We start from the raw sequence: 22,993 nt of genomic DNA, 5'->3' as shown, positions 1-22,993 counted from the left end.
ATTTAAAAATATTTAAAATTTTGTCACGAATATTCGTCAACACCGTCATGGTAATGTCAATGTGAGCTTATCTCGGTGTATGAACAACGAAATACCGCTAAAGGTCCTTGCCCTATTTTTCACTTTAGTATAGAATGCCAAAAATGATTTCACTATAAAGTCACATCACTGAATCGTGAGAAATATTACGAACAAATTTGTAAAACGTAGTTTGTCACAACAGAGCATCATCACCGTTATGCTTTGGTTTAAAAAAGTTACAAATGATATATTAGAAATAATTACTGAAATGAATGGCAAACTACATGAAGTTTATTGTGTAGCATAGACAGTAACTACTATTATTCGTATTCTAGAAATAAAAACAAGAAACTCTCAAATCGTCAACACCATACCCATCATCACCGGGAAAAAATGACGACCGGTGATGATTTCATGTGTATGGTGATGACGGTTCTCAGAAACTTTTCTAGTTATTTTGCTTTAATTCATTATGAAATTAAGCTGTATGTTTGAAAAACGTTCTCTATGTCTTCTAACACTATATAATGTCTACCTTATAAATGTAGAAGAAGATATAACTATTTCTTTCACACTAGAGGATGCTTAGTTTTTAATTAACATTTTGACTGAAGTAGGCAAAATTTAGGTCATTTAGAACTTAGAACATACAAATGTTTTTTTTAATAATCTAATAATGTAAATCGTGCAACTTAGAGTCTGTAATTGCATGTTAGTCGTGTTAAAACAAAATATTTAAACAAACAACATATATTAAGTTTTAAGCGACCATAGGCTACGGTACTGGCTCACTATCGTGATGGCTTTATGTTTTTTGATAATATTATATTAATTGATGTATAAAATTACAGCAATTAATAATTATACCATTGGGTAGTCACCGGACCCAATACCTAACATTTTGTAACTTATGACATGCATTACAAGTAGGGGTCTTGTAACTTATAAAACACTGATTATATATTATAATGTTTAGCTATTAAACAACATATATATGGATTTAAATCATTATAGCTATTTTTAAAGTTAATTAATAAAACAACAAAAATACTAACTTGTGCAATGAATCAAACTATCAAAAAAAAGTAATATATCATAAAAATTAAGCTCATTGGTAAGCCAGTAATGTTATAATATGACATAAATACCAAGTTATGCAGTAGATAAAAGAAGATGCGGGTTTAAACTGATAATAAGAGTACAATATTGTTAATATGATTTAACATTAAAAAAACCCAAAAAATAAATGAATACATAAATTACCTATTTCGGAACATAAATTATTTAAAATTATACAATGAAAATACTTGTTATATATTTATTTATATGAATAAAATGTAGTTTTTATAATTTTCTAAAAATAATTTATGTAGCTAGTCTTATGTTCAAAAACATGTTATTTGTAATGTTTATTAAAGTTCTAAAGTCTTACAATTAAAAAAAGTTTTTGTTTTTTTAATACGTTTTTAATACATATGTAAATTAGTTCCCAAGTCGTCATTACCGTACATGCAGTGTCATTACCGTCTATAAGAGAGTCATTACCATACCATGGTTGTCATCACCATCTTGCGTTTTTATTTTCCGAAAGCGATAACTTCAAATATAAGCCACAAATGATTGTATAAATACCATACATATCCTCAATATACAGCCCCCCATTACTTTACCCAGCTAGAATCGTGTTAAATTAAACATTTAAAAAAAATATTTTTTTGTATGGTGAAATTTTTTGTGCTGAAATCCACCCAGGTATCAAAAGTTTCTTCAACCAAAAACGCCACTTTTGACACTGCCATATCGGTACCGTACCGCAGTGAACTCTTAGAAGCATTGTTCGAAATGTTCGAATCAGGCAGTAAAAAAATTACAAAAAATACAAATTACGGATTTCAAACTTCTTTATTTTTGTTTTTTATATGAAGAATCCCTGTAAGCAAAAATAGCTTGTGTTGGGAGTCTCCGCTCTTCCTTAGGTAACATGAGGTTAGCAAAGCTATATAATTTTAGTTATTAATGTTATTAACATAATATAAGTTTACATTTTACAGTTACCAATAGGTTTAGTAAAATACGTGAGTTCAACCTTTTCTAAATTCGTGAACGTCTGATCCCAACCTTTTCTCCGCAGTAACATGTTATCCAAGATCCAAGACGTTTGGTGTTTGTGCAAGGAAATTACGCAAGATTGGGTTCAAATGCGATGTATGAGCATTTCCTCTTGTAGCAGTAGCCTGCTAAGAACAGTATGACAACGCTTGGTATATGGGGCATTATCTACGAAAAGGGACCTGATTGTCGATGGCGCTTACGCTGAACAGCGTCGCGCAGCATTGTATTTATATCGGAGCATCGTTAATAATGGCGTTAGAGTCTGTGCGGAAAGAGAAGAGTCGTGGAATGTATGGGGCCCAATTAGGGTTGCCATATGGAAGAATTAAATGTCCTGATAAAAATCCGGACATCACCCTAAAAATCCGGACATTTTTTGTAGCAGAGATTTGGCGTAACTTGAACGTCGCCCCGGCGGCGCGCTGCTCTCTGCGGTGTACTGTATCGTGAATCTACTTTCCCTTTCCCTTCGCCCGATCCCGTAGCCCCCTGTCCGGTATTTTTATAAGGTCATTCCTAAAAATCCGGACATATGCCAAGTCCGGCCGCAATCCGGACAAAGGGTCAAATTCCGGACATGTCCGGACAAATCCGGACGTATGGCAGCCCTAGGCCCAATACATTCCACGACTCTTCTCTTTCCGAACAGACTCTAGCGCCATCGACAATAAGTTCCCTTTTCATAGATGACGTCACATATTCTGTCTGCCCTTGCAAATATAATCTAGTTTCCGTGTGAAGTTACCTTTGATTTAAACGTGTAAAAATTCAATATAAAAACTACGATTTTGCGCTAGCTTCCTCTTAACTTAGTTTACTGTCTATATTCTGTATCTTTAGGTATTTAAATAAAAGTAAACAAAATCTACCCTCAAATGGCTCCTTAAGTCAGTTGAGGGGAGATTAAAATTACATGATCAAATAATGTAGGTTAAAGTCAGTTCGTTCAGTGACATATCCAGGCGGTTTTGTATTTGGTTGGTTAACCAATAAATGTTATAACTACCCGAAAATGTACAAATTGTTTGTTTACTTTTATTTAAATACCTAAAGATACAGACCATAGTTTACTGTCTATGTTCTATGTATTGCGCTCTATCCCGACGGGTAAACACGGCCATACACCCATGCCCTGATTACGCCTGCTTGAGATTCAACTTATTCATTATTGTCGATGGCGCTTACGCCATTATTAACGATGCTCCGATGTAAATACAATGCCGCGCGACGCTGTTCGGCGTAAGCGCCATCGACAATAAGGTCCCTTTTCATAGATAATGCCCCGTTTAGACTCGGGATCGAAGTTGGAGGCTCTTAAAACGGACTGTTGAGCTGATTGGGTACGAAATACGAAATAAACTTCAGTTGAAGCATGTTAAAGCCGTTATAGACGGGCGTACCGGACCGCGACCTTGATCCCAGTCAAATATAGGGGGCGTGCATGAACTATAGGGGGCAGCATATGAGCCGTCAGATTTTTTATGGAAAGCACCACGTGATCACCGATCAGCTGTCATAGAAAATGACATAACGCCGCCTCGAAAATAGCACGACCAGGCCCCAATTTCACCACGGTGACAGGTGCAACAATTGTAAAATCACTGTTGCTGACGTCACAGGCATCCATGGGCTACGGTTACCACTTACCATCGGGCGGACCGTATTCCTGTTTGCCACCATCATTGTATTATTTAAAAAAACTTTATTATATCGGAAAAAACAGATATTTCTTTTGCGTAGTTTCTGACAATTGTCAAGATTTAGAAGAATTGTAGGTAATTCTTGACAGGTAATGAGTTATATGTCGGAATTTCGTGACAATTGTAGTGTTTCTTGTGACAATTGTCATAAACTTAGCAAGAGAAATATCTGTTTTTTTCCGATATAATAAAGTTTTTTTTAATAAAACAATGATGCTGGCAAACAGGAATACGGCCCGCCCAATGGTAAGCGGTAACCGTAGCCCATGGATGCCTGTGACGTCAGCAACAGTGATGTTTTACAATTGTCGCACCTGTCACCGTGGTGAAATTGGAGCCAGTGCCCTGTTTATCAAAAGCTTGTAACTTGTAATACAAGTGGAAGTCCCTTTTTGACAGCTTTTGTTAGAAAGAGACTTCCACTTGTATTACAAGTTACAAGCATTTGATAAACAGGGCACAGGTCTAGCGTGAGTCATCCTTACATCTAATACCTTTAAACGAGCAATTCTTGCTTATTTATATTATATATTTCGGGGATCTTGGAAACGGCTCTAACGGTTTTGATGAAATTTTCTATATGGGGGTTTTCGGGGGCGATAAATCGATCTAGCTAGGTCTTTTCTCTGGGAAAACGCGCATTTTTGAGTTTTTATATGTTTTCCAAGCAAAGCCCGGTCTCCTAGATATTCGTACAATATCTGATCAGTAATCATACTTGAAACTGCGTCGTTTTAATGTCATTTATACTGGTGAGGTGAATGTGAGTTTAATCTGTAAGCTTACTGATTGGATACGGTTTTGAGAAGTGCCGCTGTAAATTGGTTCGTCAGTAAATAGGTTTCCACGTGGCGGTAATTGAAATACATGTTCATTATATTGTCGTGTCAAGAGAAAATGAGACCTGCATGGATAGGATAAATTAATAAATAAGTATGGGGCATTATCATAAAAAGGGACCTTATTGTCGATGGCGCTTACGCCGCACAGCGTCGCGCGGCATTGTAATTATATCGGAGCATCGTTAATAATGGCGTAAGCGCCATCGACAATAAAGTCCCGTTTTATAGATAACGTCACATCTTTTTTCACCATACCAGCTCGTAAAGGCAGTCTTTCATCATCATCAGCCTGCCCATTTCCCAACATTTTATTTTAAGAAAAGTATGGGCACTGTGAATGGCATTCCAGATCTAGATCAGAGCCCAACTGGGGATAATATCTACCTCCGCCGTACAGAAAACCGCAGCCAAATAACGCGACCCAACTCATAGTGTTGTGTCCCTGCCGGTGAGTAAGGTTGCCAGAGCTCAACTAGAGTGCAGAGTGTTATTATGGTTGATGACGCGCATGTAACACCTCTGGAGTTGCAGGCGTCCATAGGCTACGGAGACTACTTACCATTAGGTGGGCCGAATGCTTGTTTGCGACCGACGTAGTATAAAAAGTATTGGGCCTTCTCGTGTGAGCGCCAGGACAATCTGTCCCGTGTTGTCAACGGTGGGATGCTTTGCGTCTTCAGGTCTCTTTTGACAGTTAAGTATTCAGGTATATAGCCGGAGGTCTGCCCCATGTCACAGAACAAGGTTTATCATACAACACGGCTACGCACCGCCCCGCCCCGACTCGCATTACCTCGCCCCGCGACTGGCCGCGACATGAATCTGGCGGACTTCTGGCGTCCTCTCAGTAAAGCGACTTACCCACACATACACAATGACGCGTGTACAGACGTGCCGCGCACACATGTAAACGCAAATGATTTTTGATGTATGGCGTGTCCGCCCCCCATGTGTTTGGTAGTGATATTGAGCACTGTTTTCACGGAAAGGCTCTCTTTATTACAAGCTTTTATTTACTTTCACCTTTCCCGTTGTCTGTCTGTAGTCAAATCTTGCAAGTTAAATTTGATCCACTTCCCGGTTTCCGATTGAGCTGAAATTTGTCGGGTGACAATGCAATATTATGGTGTCATCGAGCTGATCTGATGATGGAGACCGGAGGTGGCCATAGGAATTCTGTGATAAAACAACGAAACCTAATTGTGTTAGGGGTTTTTAGAATTGTCTCGATGAGTATTAGTTGTCTGTCGTAAGAAAAGGACAGTCAGCGATAAAAGCTTGTACCAAAACGATTTTTTTGCGTAAAACCTATTCTTCATACACTGATGACAAAGTTGCATTTTATCCACAATGTAAGGTTTGTTTAGATGTTAAACTAGAGTGCTTGTTTGTTGCAGGCGGATGGGCGTCACCAATCTCCCAAAATCCAGCCGCCTCGACCCTCCCCTGAACGCGCCGCAGGTAACCACCTTTTTTGATCATCATCACAAACGTACAAATAGGTCATTATCTATAAAAAAGGGACCTTATTGTCGATGGCGCTTACGCTGAACAGCGTCGCGCGGGATTGTACTTATATCGGAGCATCGTTAATAATGGCGTAAGCGCCATCGACAATAAGGTCCCTTTTCATAGATAACGTCACAAATGTATAAGTTGACTATAATATTATGTTAAACATGAACTATGGTATTAAGGCTCCGTGGGTTCAGGTTCTTTTACCACTCTTTTGTAGGTTTTTACAAAAAAAAGTAATCGATAAGTTCGATCAAAAGAACCGAGGGTCTACAGTCTGGGGTTCTTCATAAAAGGAGTGTACAGGTTTTTAAAAGGTCGGCAACGCGCATGTAACACCTCTGGAGTTGCATGTATGCTTGTTTGCCACTGATGTTACAAATTATTAAAATACTATTTAGACCTATGTTCGTGATTTTTTTCTATCGAGCGAAGGTCAAAAATGCATGCAGGATTCGAATCGATAAAGTTTCTAGAAAAATCCTCAAGATTGCTAATCAAATTTTTGGCAAACGTATTACTGCGATCTATACCTATAAGCGGTACGATTCTTCAAAAACTCTGCTCTCTAAACCAACGAGTAACAGCACAATTTATTTTACAGTACATATGGTCCTATTTTCTCGCACTAGTGCGTAAAATAGCACTTTTCGTGCGAATGTCAAATTTTAAAGGGCCATATGTACTGTAAAACGGTGTACGATACACGTGCGAATAAGTGCGTGCGTTCCTCTTTTTCGTACTTGTATCGTAAATAACTATTAAGAGCTCTTTCCGACTGACGCCCAGTTTTTTGCGGGTACGGTTTTCTGCAGGATCCAGTTTTCTGTAGTATGCGTGCAGTATCCCGCAAACAGAATGCTCGTGTGAACGTTACTATATTAGTACGGATACTACTAAAACGGGATTCTACAGAAAACCGTACCCGCAAAAAACTAGAGAAACTAGAGAAGCTCAGTGGGAAAGAGCTCTTAAGGTGACAGTCCATTTCCAGCGACAGCAGCACTACCATTAATTTTACTATGGAAATTGACAATAACACCGACGCGTTCGTACTAGTAGTGCAGCTGCGGTCAGAAATGGAATATTACCCTTACGCGTCGCGTCGTGTTTCGCGTCTGCGTCGGTTATTATTAAGTTTATATTCATTGACCTTGTTTAGGGACTCCCTCTGGTCGCATTACAACTTTTGTCATATTTTTAATTGTCATAACACTTTATGCATAAAATTGTAAGTCATAAAAATCTTTAGTCAGAATTATTCCTGAGTATAACTGGGTTTTTGTCATAAATGAGTTATGACATATTTTTTATGGTTATTAATTTAATTTGCATAAAATTTTAAGTCATCTGCTTGATATCCATAATTGTTTTTCGTTCGAAGTAGGGCAGTGCATAGTATTAATATAGACATAAAAAAATAAGTCATATTTTTAGTGGTCATAATAATTATGGTTTTTTCGTAAATGTTACAAGCATGAACAATAAATATGTATGGTTGTGAGCAACCTATGAAGCAAATATTACTTTAGTCATAATCATAACCACAGAAAGACCGTATAAAAGAGGAGACCCAAGGAGAGGAGCCCCCTCCACTAGGAGAAACGGTTTTATAAAAGAAACTAATCATAGATATAGATTTAAGTATTCAAATAGTAGGTAGGTTAGGTTCGTTAGGTTTCTTTAGATGCCCGAAGGGCAAACTACGCAGAAATAGGAGCCCCGCGTGAGCGGGGCTCCGTCAAATAAGTGTTTGGACGGAGATTAGGGCTATCAATAACTAAGTATGCCTTAAACCATTATGGTTGATAGTACATTACTACAGAGGCCGGGACGAAAGGGGTTGCCGGCCGAAGACATATAGACTGAGCGCGGGCAACCCCATTTCCCGCCGAGGTATGTATAGTGCTTTTCTCAAACATGCAATGAAATAAATAAAATAAAAAATCCACGAAACCCAAGTTTTATTTATAGAAAAAACTAAATAAACTACACCCAAAATATAACCAACACGTACCTATATCATTATCACGCGTATGTTTTGGGGCTGTTCATAAATTACGTCATTTCAAATTAGGGGGGGGGGGGGTCTGGACATCGGATGACGGTAGCATGAAGTAGGAGGAAATGGGGTCATATGAAGCATGATTTTTGGATGATTATAGGGGGGGGGGGGTCCAAAATCGTCAAAAATCGATGACGTAATTTATGGACAGCCCCTTTACACGAGTCGTGTATTTTTACTACCCGTATATTTTCATGTATCTTTGATTTTTTCGCCTTGTATCCGTCTGACTGTCGTCTTCGTCACATAAGTTTACATAGTCTTTCATGTTGATATCATGTTTCACATACATCGTTGCTTTATGCATGGAGTAAATAAGTATAATTTCCACAGTGTTGACGAGTTTGTAGTTACATTCATTTAAAATATGCCACAAAACTGTTTCTAATAAACTGTAAGCCATTTTTCTTAGTTTCTCAAATAATAAAATTGCCATAAGCAACCATATACATACTTCGTCTTTGACTTAGCGGCAGAGGCAGCAAGTTATTAAAATCAATTCTGCTTACGCTGCCAATTCCAACACCTACGATTACAATTAATATTAATTTCTTTATTTCGTCGGAACTCATAATAGTCAAAAAATCAACAACGCACCATAAATCCAATAAAACAGAATGAATATTTTTCAACTTTACCTCCAATCTCCATAACAATTTAAAAAATATAACTACGCGTGTTTGAGTAGACCTTTTTACCGCTAACGTTTAGATGAAATATTTTAAATGTTTTTATTTGTGTAGTTAAATTTATATACTTGGTCAAGCAGATCTTGTCAGTAGAAAAAGGCGGCAAATTTGAAAAATGTAGGCGCGAAGGGATATCGTCTCATAGAAAATTTGAATTTCGCGCCTTTTTCTACTGACAAGATTTGCTTGACCATCTATAATTTAAAATTATAAAATTATAGAATGTATTATTTATTAAGTTCATGTTGATTTTATACAAATAAAACTGCAAATTATAGCAAACATTATTTTGTTTTTTTTTTATAGGCGTAGTGGCAGAGTGTCATTACGAACCATAAAGCAAATACTGCCTCTAGTTTTTTTTAATGGATGAATGCCACGATGCTGTGTCACAAATATCTGTGAAATGAAAATTAAAAAAGAGGACGGAGAGGAAGAGGTATGAAATTCCATTAACGACCTTTTGTCCTAGCCGCACCTGAAACGTCATACTTCGCAGCCTATTATAAGGAACATAACATCAATATTTCATTGCATGTTTGAGAAAAAAATATTATGCTACAAAAGTAACAAAACGTTATACGTAAAAACATTATAAGTATCGACAAAAATGCTTTTAGTTGCTATGACATTTGATTCATTATAATTAAAACCTAAATGCACAAAAAATATATGACGACTGCTGAGTATGTCATCAAATATTATGGCTAAAATGTATGACACAATATAATATGACTTTTTATTTGTATGCGCAATGATGATTATGACACAAGTTGTTATGCGCATCAAAGATATGACTTAAACTTGTATGCAACCCAATATGGACCGCCTTGTTTAAATACCACCTTTGTGTTACTTAATAAATAATTCTTTATTTTTATCTGTCTCTAGTCACTGATGTAAGTACTTTGAAATCGCATCGACCAATCCGCCCCATCAGCGTCCTATATTTTACAATATTATCCCAAAAACCCGCAAAGGGTTGCGTAATGGAGGATGTAATAATCCGAAGCGACGGCAACAAAATAACAAGGGGTACGTGAATTATGGACGTGCATGGATATAAACGTTTTTGGGCCGTTTTTTTCGTTGGAATTTGATAAAATTTGGTGGATATTATAGAGTTCTGCAGGGCGTCGCACGGCTATGCCACATGGAGGGAAAGTACCTTGAATATTGTAGATGGAACATTTTACTGAAAGAAGACATTATTTTAATTTAAAAAACAATTTAAACTGCATTCATAGATTTTTAAATAATTACATGGTTGAACCAGGAATCGAACCCGCTACACGCGAAAAAAAATTACCCTGTAGCTTTATCATACCGGTTATTTTTTGCTAAATAACATTGTGTCAGAAATAAAAGGACGACCATGAATTTTAACATTTTTAATTCAAAATTAATCAATTTAATTTATCAAATGCTCAAAATTAGTCCCATTCTGTTGAATACAAAGTCGCACTCTTTTGATTATTTCGCTCCCTTGTATATATTGTCCATAATTCATGTACCATCACGCTCCGCGATTGTTGCGACATTTAGGGTCCTAGCTATATTGGTTGTTCAATACTTTCGCTATAGAATTTCCTATTTAACAAGAACCCTAAGTAGCATAACAATCCCGTGTGGTGACTGTACCTAACCCTTGTTATTTCGTCGCAGTGGTGGCACGATTTATCAACGCTGGTTTTTTCTTGTCCAAGCCATTTGTGAAATTAAATTAGCCCAAGCAATGATCGGAGTAAACCGGCAAATGAAAGACTCAATGATGGAGTCTAATTTGATTAAAAGTTTTCGCCACTCATTCCTTTTCGCTGATTTTCTTTTGGTTTTATTTTGAGCGTTGAAAATACTCATGAAACGCGTTGAAACTAGCGAGGGTTTTTTAACAACCAAACCTCATGCGTTGGTGCCTACTTCGCCCAAGTATAATATTTCAATGGTGAAGTTAGCTAGGCTCCTTTACGATAGATAAGTATGAGTTATATGAATTGTCAAAAGTGCTTATTAACTTATTATTAAGCCTACTTGAATAAATTATTTTTGAAGTTGAAGTAGTTTTGCCAACCCTTAATTTCAATGAATAGGGTATTATACTGTATTTAAAATAAATTGTTTTACACCATGCATGAAATAAAGCACCAGATAATTATTAGAAAAAACACAGATAGGAGTTATTTTTAAACACAAGTTCTATTTAATATATCGGATAGAAATATAAAAAGTAGGTGAGTTGACCGTGACGTCACGATGTAATATTTCATAGACATTCCATATTAGCAAATCGTTTTGACAGTACTAAAAAAGTAACTGATTTGACTAGTAGGAAAAAACCCTATTGCAACATTGATAACGGCGTTTACAAATAGCTTATACTTGGTTATGATTGGACACAGCCGAAACATTTCGACGGTAAAATGAATATGCAAAAGGCCCCGAATGAGCTTTATAAACATAAGACGTCATGTTACGGTATGCGAGAGATTTTCAGATTTGCGTATTGATAATATTTACGAGTATATGCGGGATTGAATAAATCGGGACCCTCGAAAGTGTCCTTTTTGTGGAAAAAATCAACATATTATGGCCAGGAATTCAGCGACGTTCCAATGACTTGACATATGCATGTTTTATGCGCTCATATCTAAGGACGGGCCTTACGGGCACTAAGAATGGTATGTACAATCGATGTCAAAGATATGTTTACACTTTTCCTTTGTAATATGGCGAAATATGTAAGTAAACATATCTTTGACGTCGACTGTACTTACGAGTTAAGCTGTGTCACTCACGGATTCGAGCCAATCGTGCAGTCTAACGCGACTAGTTGCGACCAATCGCGGGTGTGTTGCGAACTCATCCACCAATCGCGTTGTGGCGTTAGACTGCACGATTGGCTCGATTTCGTGTGCGTGACACCGCTGTACTGGCCCCATTCTTATTGCCTGTAAGGCCCGTCCTTAGATATAATAGTATGTCAATGGCGTTAGTGGTTAGTTCGTACAGTTGGAAGGTATGTCCTCATTTTCCATCTGTAACGATATGGGTAAAATAGGACTCCGTCTTAATATACATACTATTAACAATGATTAATATTGTGTTCCCATTTGTCCCCAGGTGCCGACGAGAGCATGACAGTGGCACGCGGCGATGGCTCCCCGGAGCGTCTCGGAGGCGCGTTACGCCGGCTTCACTATAAAGCCACCAGGCGGGCGCACTCTGTCGGCCGACACCATACAAACACGCCACCCAAGGTCAGTAATAGTTACCTAATCGCCCGTGAGATGGCGCTGTTCAAAGCGGCGCGATTCCTACGCTAGCAATTGTTTTTCGTAGATTTTATAAGACCTGCGGTGTTTCGACTGAATAATAAGTCCACTTAGCAAGCGGATTTGTCCCTGATCCTGTCTATCTTCAGGTAAAACAGCAGTACCTAAGCTATGACGCTTGGTGTGCCCAATGACTCGTGAGATGGCGCTGTTACATACGGCGCGATTCCTACATCGCGCTAGCGTTTGTTTCCCGTAGATTCGACAAGAGCTGACGCATGTTGTTCTGACTGTACATTAACATTCTTATAGGTACCATCACGCTGCGCGATTGTTGCGCCATTTGGGGGCCTAGCTAAATTGGTTGTTCAATACTTACGCTATAGAATTTCCAATTTAGCAAGAACCCTAAATGGCATAACAATCCCGAGTGGTACAGTCGGACATTTACCTAAAGGTTATACCTGTCGTCATTTTCATTTTAAACATAATATCTGGGACCGAGCTTTGCTCGGAAAGCATATAAAAACCCAATAATGCGCATTTATCCCCCATATAACAAATTTAATCGAAATCGTTAGAGCCGTTTCGAGGTCCCCGAAATATATATACATATAAATATATAAATAAATAATTAAACAAGAATTGCTCGTTTAAAAGGTATGAGATAATTATTACGCTTCTTTTTTGAAATGTTAAGTATAGTTAAAACTTTTGAAACGTCTTGACCTGAAAGCTTAGCGAGGTGCCATAATTGTAAATTAAGTAGGTTTTGCTAAATCCCTCAAAAAGCTACCAGAGAAGTTAATTCTAAACTGAATCTGATTAAGTTACTCTTACTAATAGAAACACTAACCTGACTGGCGGAAAGTAGACCTTATATTATTGCAATAAAGCTTACATTTTATCAGCTAACTGTGTTAAGATAACCAACTCAATTTCGATTAAGTCCAACACTCGGCGAGAATTGACCCAAATCTAACCAGTACTCATTTAGGCTCGCTTGTACCATTCCACTAACCCGGGGTTAACCGGTTAAACCGTTAACCCGGTGTCAAATTGTACTGGTAACCATGGCAACCCCAGGTTTAACCGTTTAACCCTGGGTTAGTGGAATGATGCAAGTGGGCCTAAAAGGATTATTCTCATCCCGTACTATGACAACTTTGCTCGGGAACCAATTTTGTAAGATATCACAGTACCTAGGTATGTACTCGTAATGTACTTGTAGGCCAATAAAATTAGATCCAAAAAAACCGGCCAAGTGCGAGTCGGACTCGCGCACGAAGGGTTCCGTACCATTACGCAAAAAACGGCAAAAAAATTACGTTTGTTGTATGTATGTAGAGTTAGACCAAGAAAAGTCTGCAGCGATTTTGATAGCCCACGCAGTGCAAGTGTTATTTATACGTCATAATTTCATAGAAGTTTGACGTTTAAAATGACACTTGCACTGCGTGGGCTATCAAAATCGCTGCAGACTTTTCTCGGTCTGACTCTAGTTGCTGGGAATTCATTCCTCAAAACACTTTTTAGTGTTCCGTACCCAAAGGGTAAAAACGGGACCCCATTACGACTTCGCTGTCCGTCTGTCTGTCCATCTGTCTGTCCGTCTGTCTGTCTGTCTATCCGTCTGTCTCTCACCAGGCTGTATCTCATGAACCGTGATAGCTAGGCAGTTGAAATTTTAACAGATAAAGTATTTCTGTTGCCGCTATAACAACAAATACTAAAAACAGAATAAAATAATCACACGCATTTAGAACCAAATTAAGGTATTATAGAACGATTCCCAGCTTGCTGGGAATTAATTCCTCAAAACGCTATTTTTAGATCTTAATTCTAATTTGATTGGCCTAATTGGGATTGATTCAGTATAACCACTGAAAAGTAACCCATAGCCTCCTGAGCCTCTACCATCAGTTTTAACATTGACATAACGCTCACGTCTACGTAATTTACTTTCTGTACATCTCGCTTGCACTATTGCTCGCATATGCGAGTACGAGCGAGATGCATAGAAAGTAAGTTACGTAAACGTGAGCGTTATGTCAATGTCAAAACTGGTGGTAGCCGTACTGAGACCCAAAAGCAATTGTTTTGATTTTGAAATTGGAACCGTTAGTTACACAATAAAAGTTCAAAATAGATTTTGGAATATGTACAAAAAATTGTACGCAGGGACTTAGGAGGATAGTCAAATCTCAAGTACTATTTCGAACATCATTTTCCAAAAACCCTAATCACAAATGTTTCTAAATACATTAAGATATTTCCATTATTATTCTACCATTACGCCTGATACTATAATATTTATCATTTATGAAACGATAACACACTTAATTTCTGACGTACAACACTCTCGCAGCTTCAACGAGCGAAATTGACCTAAAAACGTAGATCACCCTCCGGTAGATACCGCATTATTAACCACTATCAATAAATTTGTTAGTTAAATTCGTGCTGCGAATTTGACAGCTAATGTAGATAGCGCTGTAGGCTCCGTACATTATGCAGTAACTTTGGTTATAAGTTGTGTGGTAACTGTGTTGTCAAACTGTTGACACAGTTACCACACAACTTATGGTTCTGTACAGCGTCTTCTTCTTTAACTCTCAAATTTAAGTGTCAATTTGTAAAATGATAATCCGAAATGGAAGTCATGCTAAAGCAAAAGAGACCAAGCTGCCCAGGCGCTAATTTCACCAAGCTGACAGTTTTTTATAGTAAAGGAAAAAATTGAAAAAGTTTTTCCATTTTTTCCTTTAATATAAAATTTGGAATATCGCTCGCAGACGTATCTGCTTGTTAAAAAAATTGATTTAGTATGGGTTAGCACATTGTTACTGGTGAATTCTCAATGCAACTTGAGACTCCGGTGCCGTTAAAAAGATGTAATTGTCTTTCGGTAGATGTCGCTATACGCCACCCCAAAGGCTTGTTTACATAAAGAAAGGAATGGAAAGATTTGCGATGTCCTGGTAGGCTTCCGTAGCTCAATTGGTTAAGAGCATCACACGGATTGTGGAGGATGCGGGTTCAAGTCCTGCCGGAAGCGTAACTTTTTCCATTTTTTCCTTTAATATAAAATTTGGAATATCGCTCGCAGACGTATCTGCTTGTTAAAAAAATTGATTTAAGCTGACAGTTTTATTGACAACTCACACTGATATTATCCTGTCCATTTCCGGGTTGATATGTAACGGTACAGTGACATTGAATTGTTGACAATTGTCACCGTTGTGAAACAGGGGCCTGTTTAGAACTTTGTTACTTCATCAGGCAAAAACGGCTCAACAGATTTCAATGAAATTTGGCACAGAGATTTATCTGAGTGCAAGACAGTGCCCCAGACAAGATAATTTTTATTCTACAATTTATTTCTTTAAAGTCTCTGCCTCCTCATTGCACGCTGCTCAAATCACGACGCCATATTGCACGTTTCACTGAACGTTCACCTCGCGTGTAGTTATATTTGTAGTGATCGCGCTCGTCGTATTTTATGCTCCATCTAAACTAGGCGATCTGCGGCTAAATCTAACCGGCACTCAACTCATTAACAGTATTGACGGGTGTGAGCGATCGGCCCAGAACCGAAGTTTATACGAGTAGATACATCAACTTCAATCAATCATAAATGTAGCACGGAATATAAGGTACTACTAAAATTAATGTGTAATATGTAGTAATAAAGTATTAATAGCTGGGATACAGAGCTTTAAAGATAAAGATACCTAGTTTATTATTCAAGTAGGCATATTACAGTGCGCTTATGAACGTCAGATAAAGCTACACCGGCTCCAACCCTACACCTCTGCCTCGAGAAGATTTTAAGCTTTGCTCGGAAAACATAAAAACTCAAAAATGCGCGTTTTCTAAGAGATAAGACCTAGCTAGATCGATTTTTCGGCCCCGAAAACCCCCATATACCAAATTTCATCGTAATTGTTAGAGCCGTTTCCGAGATCCCCGAAATATATATAAATAAATAAATATACAAAAATAGGGTATTTAACTACTAGTCAAATCAGTTTCTTTTTTCGAACTGTCTAAACGATTTTCCTACTATGGAATTTATATGAAACACTAGCATGTGACGTCACAATCAAATTACCTACTCTTTAAAGTTTTGTACGGGTTTTAAAATAGAAATTGTGTCTAAAAATAACTGCTGTCTACGTTTCTCTATTAATCTTCTGGTGCTTTATTTCATGCATGGTGTAAAATAATTTATTTTAATACGAATACCCTATTGCTCATATTTTAAAGGTATTAGATACTTTATGTTTATTCACAAGCGAGCACGAAGCTTGAGCGTTAAATATGTAAACAATAAAAATATAAAAATTCTTGTTAATTTGTACGGAATTTTACCATTACTTTTTACCATTAGCCTATTATTACAACCTACACAATAAGAAACGACATCAATGAATTAAAATAATTGCTATTAATAATAAATTGACAAATTATTACAAATAACCATTTATCAATATATTGTTGACGTTATATACTTAGACTTAGTTTCAAGCTTTGACGTCATTTATTTTTAAGTTAATTTTTTACTAATAACTAAATGTTATTAATGTTATTATAATGTTGCCTTATATCAGCCTAGAATAGAATAGAATTAATACTATTATGTGCCCTAACAGGGTGTCATGATCTGACTATATACTCGTATAATGTAACATCTAATGTACATAGCCTAAGCAAATTAGAAAAATCTGCGGAAATAATTCGTGTAGTTTTGAAAATTGGTACAGGCATACCTTGTGGTGTCCAGATAAACATACTTAAAGTCCTCGAGGGTAGGGGGTGTGCTGGGGGTGTAGAGGGGGGTTGAAGGTACCTTTTTTCATATTTTTTCTCATATCTCGAATATTTGTACGAATAGCATTATAATTACTTCGGACAAAAGTTTTAACATAAAATTTACTACAAATATGGTAATGTTTATTTTTAGTCTACAATCAATACTTTAGGAGCTACAGGCTGTTAAATAAGTGATAAAAAATAGACGATTTAAGAAAACGTCGTTTTTTGTAATTGTTCATCATAAATAAAAAAATAGTTTAGAGTAAGCAAGCTAAGCGACCTGTTGATAAAATAAATAAAAATTAGCCCACGAGCATGTCGGGCCATGCTCAGTGTAGGGTTCCGTAGTTACCCGTCTGTCAAAACAGACTATTTGCCAAAACAGCTATACCGATTAGATTCGCTATATTTTTCCTTGAAAGTCTTTACTAAGCTATGTTTTTACGATTTTTTTCATATTTTTTAGACCCATGGTTCAAAAGTTAGGGGCACTAAAGGGTAGAACACAACTTTTTTTCTTTCAGATCGATTATTTACGAAAATATTAAGGTGATCAAAAAATAGTTCTTGAAGACCCTTATTCGTTTTAAAAGACCTATCCAACGACACCCCACACTATAGGGTGGAAGGGAAAAAAAATTCATCCCCACTTTAATGTAGGGCAGCCACCCTAAAAAATATTTTACCTAGTTTTCATGATTAAATTTGACACGAATATATAGATCAGTTATGCTGACAAAGTCGTAAAATATTAATTAGAAAAAAATATTTTTTAGGGTGGCTGCCATACATTAAAGGGGGGATGAAATTTTTTTTCGCTTCCACCCTATAGTGTGGGGTGTAGTTGGATAGGTCTTTTAAAACGAATAAGGGTCTTCAAGAACTATTTTTTTGATCACCTTAATATTTTCGTAAATAATCGATCTGAAAGAAAAAAAGTTGTGTTCTACCCTTTAGTGCCCCTAACTTTTGAACCATGGGTCTAAAAAATATGAAAAAAATCGTAAAAACATAGCTTAGTAAAGACTTTCAAGGAAAAATATAGCGAATCTAATCGGTATAGCTGTTTTGGCAAATAGTCTGTTTTGACAGACGGGTAACTACGGAACCCTACACTGAGCATGGCCCGACATGCTCGTGGGCTAATTTTTATTTATTTTATCAACAGGTCGCTTAGCTTGCTTACTCTAAACAATTTTTTTATTTATGATGAACAATTACAAAAAAACTACGTTTTCTTAAATCGTCTATTTTTTATCACTTATTTAAATTTAACAGCCTGTAGCTCCTAAAGTATTGATTGTAGACTAAAAATAAACATTACCATATTTGTAGTAAATTTTATGTTAAAACTTTTGTCCGAAGTAATTATAATGCTATTCGTACAAATATTCGAGATATGAGAAAAAATATGAAAAAAGGTACCTTCAACCCCCCTCTACACCCCCAGCACACCCCCTACCCTCGAGGACTTTTAGTATGTTTATCTGGACACCACAAGGTATGCCTGTACCAATTTTCAAAACTACACGAATTATTTCCGCAGCTTGCCCAAATTCGGCTTAATTTGACGTGGCTAACATGACAATACAATATGAAATAAATCGCACTTGTCCGGTTTTTAAGGTTCCGTACCTGAAGGGTAAAAACGGGACGGTATTACTAAGACTCCACTGTCCGTCTGTATGTCTGTCACCAGCCTGTATCTCATGAACCGTGATAGCTAGACAGTTGAAATTTTCACAGATGATGTATTTCTGTTGCCGCTATAACAACAAATACTAAAAACAGAATATAATTAATATTTAAGTGGGGCTTCCATACAACAAACGTGATTTTTTTGCCATTTTTGCGTAATGGTACGGAACCCTTCGTGCGAGAGTCCGTCTCGCACTTGTCCGTATTTTTCTTATTTAAATGTTTCTTTACAATAAAGTTACAGTCGAATTGAAAAATAATACGAATTCAAATGTCAGAAATATTTTTATATTTCTTTTCAAAGCTGCAAAACCTATTGGACTGAATTAATAAATGTTCAATCGTTTAATAAAAATGTGGGGCTTTTGAAATGTGTTTCAATTATTGAATTCAAAATAACTGAATTGTATTAAACTCATTAAAGGTTTAACAGAATGAAATATTAACCTCACTTTCAATTTGAAATGGAATTGAAAATTGATGTTTTGCTTTTTAGGGTTCCGTACCCAAAGGGTAAAAACGGGCGCTGTCCGTCTGTCCGTCCGTCCGTCCGTCTGTCTGTCACCAGGCTGTATCTCATGAACCGTGATGCCTAGGCAGTTGAAATTTTCACAGATGATGTATTTCTGTTGCCGCTATAACAACAAATACTAAAAACACAATATGATAAATGTTTAAGTGGGTCTCCCATATAACAACGTGATTTTTTTACCGTTTTTTGCGTAATGGTACAGAACCCTTCGTGCGTAAGTCCGACTCGCACTTGGCCGGTTTTATAGAAACATTAGTTATTTACGTGCTGCGGGCTCAGCACGGTTCCATTTTTATCGACTATCACTATGCGCGTCCCTTTCGCACTTACATACTTGTTAGAACGTGACAGGCATGGTGACAAGGGATAAAAACGCGACCGTGCTAAGCCGCCTGGTATATTTGTAAAGTGTGTTTTGTTCTATTAAGTATCAGCCGGCGTAATATGGATGGCTTTATCCATCTTTATCCACGTTATAAAATAACTGTCACTTTTTAACAGCGTGGAATAGAAAGTGACGGACACCGTTTTATCACGCTGTCACGTAGACAAGAACGACCATCATATCCGTACAGGGCGCATTTGTTATCACTGGCCCAACCTATTATATGTATGTCGAATACTGATGGTCCTAAAGGGGCGGTGGGCGCGTGGGGGTAGTACCTAGATGTATTACTTCACAGCTAAACCAGTATGCTACCATGCTACCAGTGCATGAAATAAACATTAGGACTAGTTAACCATACTAGTGCCTACTATACTTCAGTACTAAATGTTTAAAAGAACTAATTGCTATTTTTAACTCAAGGGAGCGATATGAAAGTAAAAAGAAACCGTTTAAATCTTTATTCAAGTCAAACTAGGCCGGTTTCAACCCTACATATCTGACCTGAGAAGATTTAGCCCTATATGGGACCGGCAACAAACTCAGAGGGACAAATCTTTTCAAAACAAGTTAAAACAACACATAACACATCATTTCTTTATTTCACAAAAGTAAGCTTCTAATGAAACATAAGATCAAAATAACACTTGAAATAAAACACTTTGCTAAATGGTTAAAGAACGCGGGATTCTATAAGCTATCAGATTAATCCTTCAGGTATAAACCTTCAGGAACGTAGCGAGTTAGGCACGAGGTTGGCTAACGAGTACGTCCGATCTCTAGCGCGGTCCGATCAAGAACATGGTCTAATAAAACATGGTCTTCCATTCCCAGAGTGACACGCGATTACGTCACAATAACATTGCCACTTTATTTCAACATAACATGTTACATGGGTACATTATATCTATGGTTAATAAGTTAAAATATTTCTTTATAATTTTATAATTTTCATTTATATGTATTTTAGCTTAAATTTTACAATAACACGTCATTTTTAATTACTCGTTAGCAATATCTTCCGATTCACGAAAGAAATTTCAGACTTTCGGGTAATTCTGTTTATACTACTGGCAACACAGGATAGCGCTATGGACATTTGACAATTCGGATCTAGATAACTTCATGCCCTGACCGTCATCCTTGTCGAACGCGTGTTAATTGTTATTTCCTTCTCGCTCAGTGTCAGCAGTCGCAGTGTTTTCCAAACTTTTCACGTCGTAAGCTTGGTAATTAATGTGTAACTGTGAATTAGTTTTTTAAACGTTTGTCTTGTATAGATAAATAAAGTTTAATTTAATACATTAGATTTGTTTTATTTTACTATGTTTCTACATGAATAACTTAAAATTAATGCCGTTAAAATAATTTTCACCGTTGGTTAAAATTCTCCCACATTTCAAAGTTTGAGAACCTGTAAACAGCATGATGACGTAGGCGCGTGTCAGTTAGGTCATACGCGAATCTCGGAATGGAGTACCAGGCGGAGTATATTATTATACCATGATCAAGAAGAACTACCAGAGGCGGAGCCTCTCCGCTCCCGCCTCAGTCAAGTTGGCAAACCTGCTCGACCAGTCTACCAACATACCGACAAAAACGCCAACTCGTGCCTACGCTCACTCGAGAGAAACCTCTCGACGTTCCAAAACCTTCTACCTGTCATCTCAGTTCAACAACACGCCAATAGATGGCGTTACTCTCTACGCAACTTTATTTCAACAATGCGCCAATAGACGGAGTTACTCTCTACACATCTTTATTTATTTTGTTACAACCAAATAATACGTAGCTCAACATTGCTAATCGATTTTATACAGGCGTCTAAAATAATGAACTATAACGCTGCAATACGTCTTTCTGGTGTCAGGGTCCGACATGTATATATTCACCATATGTAAGTATTAGGTCATACTGAACAAGATTTACTATGGGGCCAACCCCGAAATCGCGAAAAAAAATCAGCTGTTCTATAGAAAACGTTGACTCTATAGTTCGTTTTTTTAGCATTAGAAAAAAGGTGAACAATCTTGACGTGTCTTTTTATTGAAAAACACTTTTGAAAAAATAAGTCACGGCAAATATGTAACAATTTGATTATTCACATTCTTTTGCTTTCATAAGTAATACATACTTAGTTACTGATTTTAAAAAAGAGTTTTTCAATTAAGAGACACGTCAAGATCGCGTAGTCTTTTTCTAAGGCTAAAAAAACGAACTATAATTCACCGAAATGTATGAGACGGCAGAATTATAAATAATAGGCCCTTAAATAATCGTACCGTAATAAAATAAAGCAGGCCCTAAAAGCCCCATCATTTCTACCAGATAATTAATTTGTCTTGACTTCTTTCTACGCAAACTGTTTCAATTGTCGCCAAAACTTCTCTGACAAAGGATCGGCCATCTTGAAAACTTTTGCAAACTTAGATAATTTTCAAAACATCACATCTATCTTATCTCAATGTTTTAGATTGTACCTTAAGTATTTCAGTCTAAGACTGGTTTTTAAATGATCCTAAGAAAAAACATAGGTCTTTATGAAACGTTTTTCACGCTTCAGAACTTAGCGATTACTAGTTAATTGTGTTTTTAATTACGTATATAAACATATTAAAAAGGAGCGGGAATTTGAACAGGATATTTTCAAAGTTTAAAGCTTTGAAATAATTACCGTGAAGTTTGGCTTTTGATAGCTGGACGTTGAAGGTTTTATTAGAGAAAGATGATTATAAAATGTTTTATCTTTTTTTAATTTCTCCATACTCTTTTTTCTGTCTTAAAACTTTAATAACAGTTTTATATATAAGAATAGGCATAGGTATATTTGTTACAACTAGCACGTTTATCTTTAACCTTATTACTTTATAGGGTTCCTTAGTCAAAATGGCAAAAATTGAACCCTAAGAGCTTTTTCTCATTGCCCGATCCGATATCGGATGCCAACAGTCTAGAATCTAGATTATCACATTAGGTACACTAACATTGAATACTGAAACTGTTGCATAACAACAAATAACTGAATAGTACGGTACCCTTGGTGGGTGAGTCCGATTTTTTTAAATATGCCGCCTGTTTCTACTGGCAAGTGGGTGTGCTAGAGTATAAAATGAATATGAAACCAAAACTGACAAATATATTAAACTATTGACAAATAACCATTCTACTATTCAAATTATTTTATGAAAAAAATAAGCGTGGCCGGGTGGTCTAGTGGTCAGGACGTTAGCCGCGTAAGCTGAAGACGCGGGTTCGATTCCCGCCTCGGCCACAGGTGGACTTGGTCACTTATTCTTTAGTGTGTGATAACTATTTCAGTATTGACAAATACGTCCTGTTACTGC

General features: G+C 36.9%; 1 protein-coding gene, 1 long non-coding RNA gene and 2 other non-coding genes across 4 annotated transcripts in view; 3 read left to right on the top strand and 1 right to left on the bottom strand.

Annotated features, from left to right (window-relative positions):
- LOC134800869 (uncharacterized) overlaps positions 1-22,993 on the bottom strand; it is a 417,476-nt gene that overhangs the window by 102,922 nt on the left and 291,561 nt on the right. The gene's annotated exons all lie outside the window — the stretch shown is intronic.
- LOC134800837 (uncharacterized) overlaps positions 1-22,993 on the top strand; it is a 242,076-nt gene that overhangs the window by 86,872 nt on the left and 132,211 nt on the right. Inside the window, exons 3-4 of the mRNA XM_063773393.1 lie at positions 6,073-6,136; positions 12,065-12,201. Of these exons, the coding sequence (XP_063629463.1) occupies positions 12,079-12,201 (123 nt within the window). The 5' untranslated portion in view covers positions 6,073-6,136; positions 12,065-12,078. The remainder of the gene's footprint in view (positions 1-6,072; positions 6,137-12,064; positions 12,202-22,993) is intronic.
- Positions 15,202-15,274, top strand: Trnas-gga (transfer RNA serine (anticodon GGA)). The gene has a single exon. It is a non-coding gene; the product is annotated as a tRNA-Ser (tRNA).
- On the top strand, positions 22,849-22,920 carry Trnat-cgu (transfer RNA threonine (anticodon CGU)). Its single transcript has one exon. It is a non-coding gene; the product is annotated as a tRNA-Thr (tRNA).

Source organism: Cydia splendana, chromosome 20, assembly GCF_910591565.1.
Source record: "Cydia splendana chromosome 20, ilCydSple1.2, whole genome shotgun sequence".
Classification (NCBI taxonomy): domain Eukaryota; kingdom Metazoa; phylum Arthropoda; class Insecta; order Lepidoptera; family Tortricidae; genus Cydia; species Cydia splendana.
The sequence above is the reverse complement of the archived record's forward strand: the minus strand, read 5'-3'. Positions and strand labels throughout refer to the sequence as shown.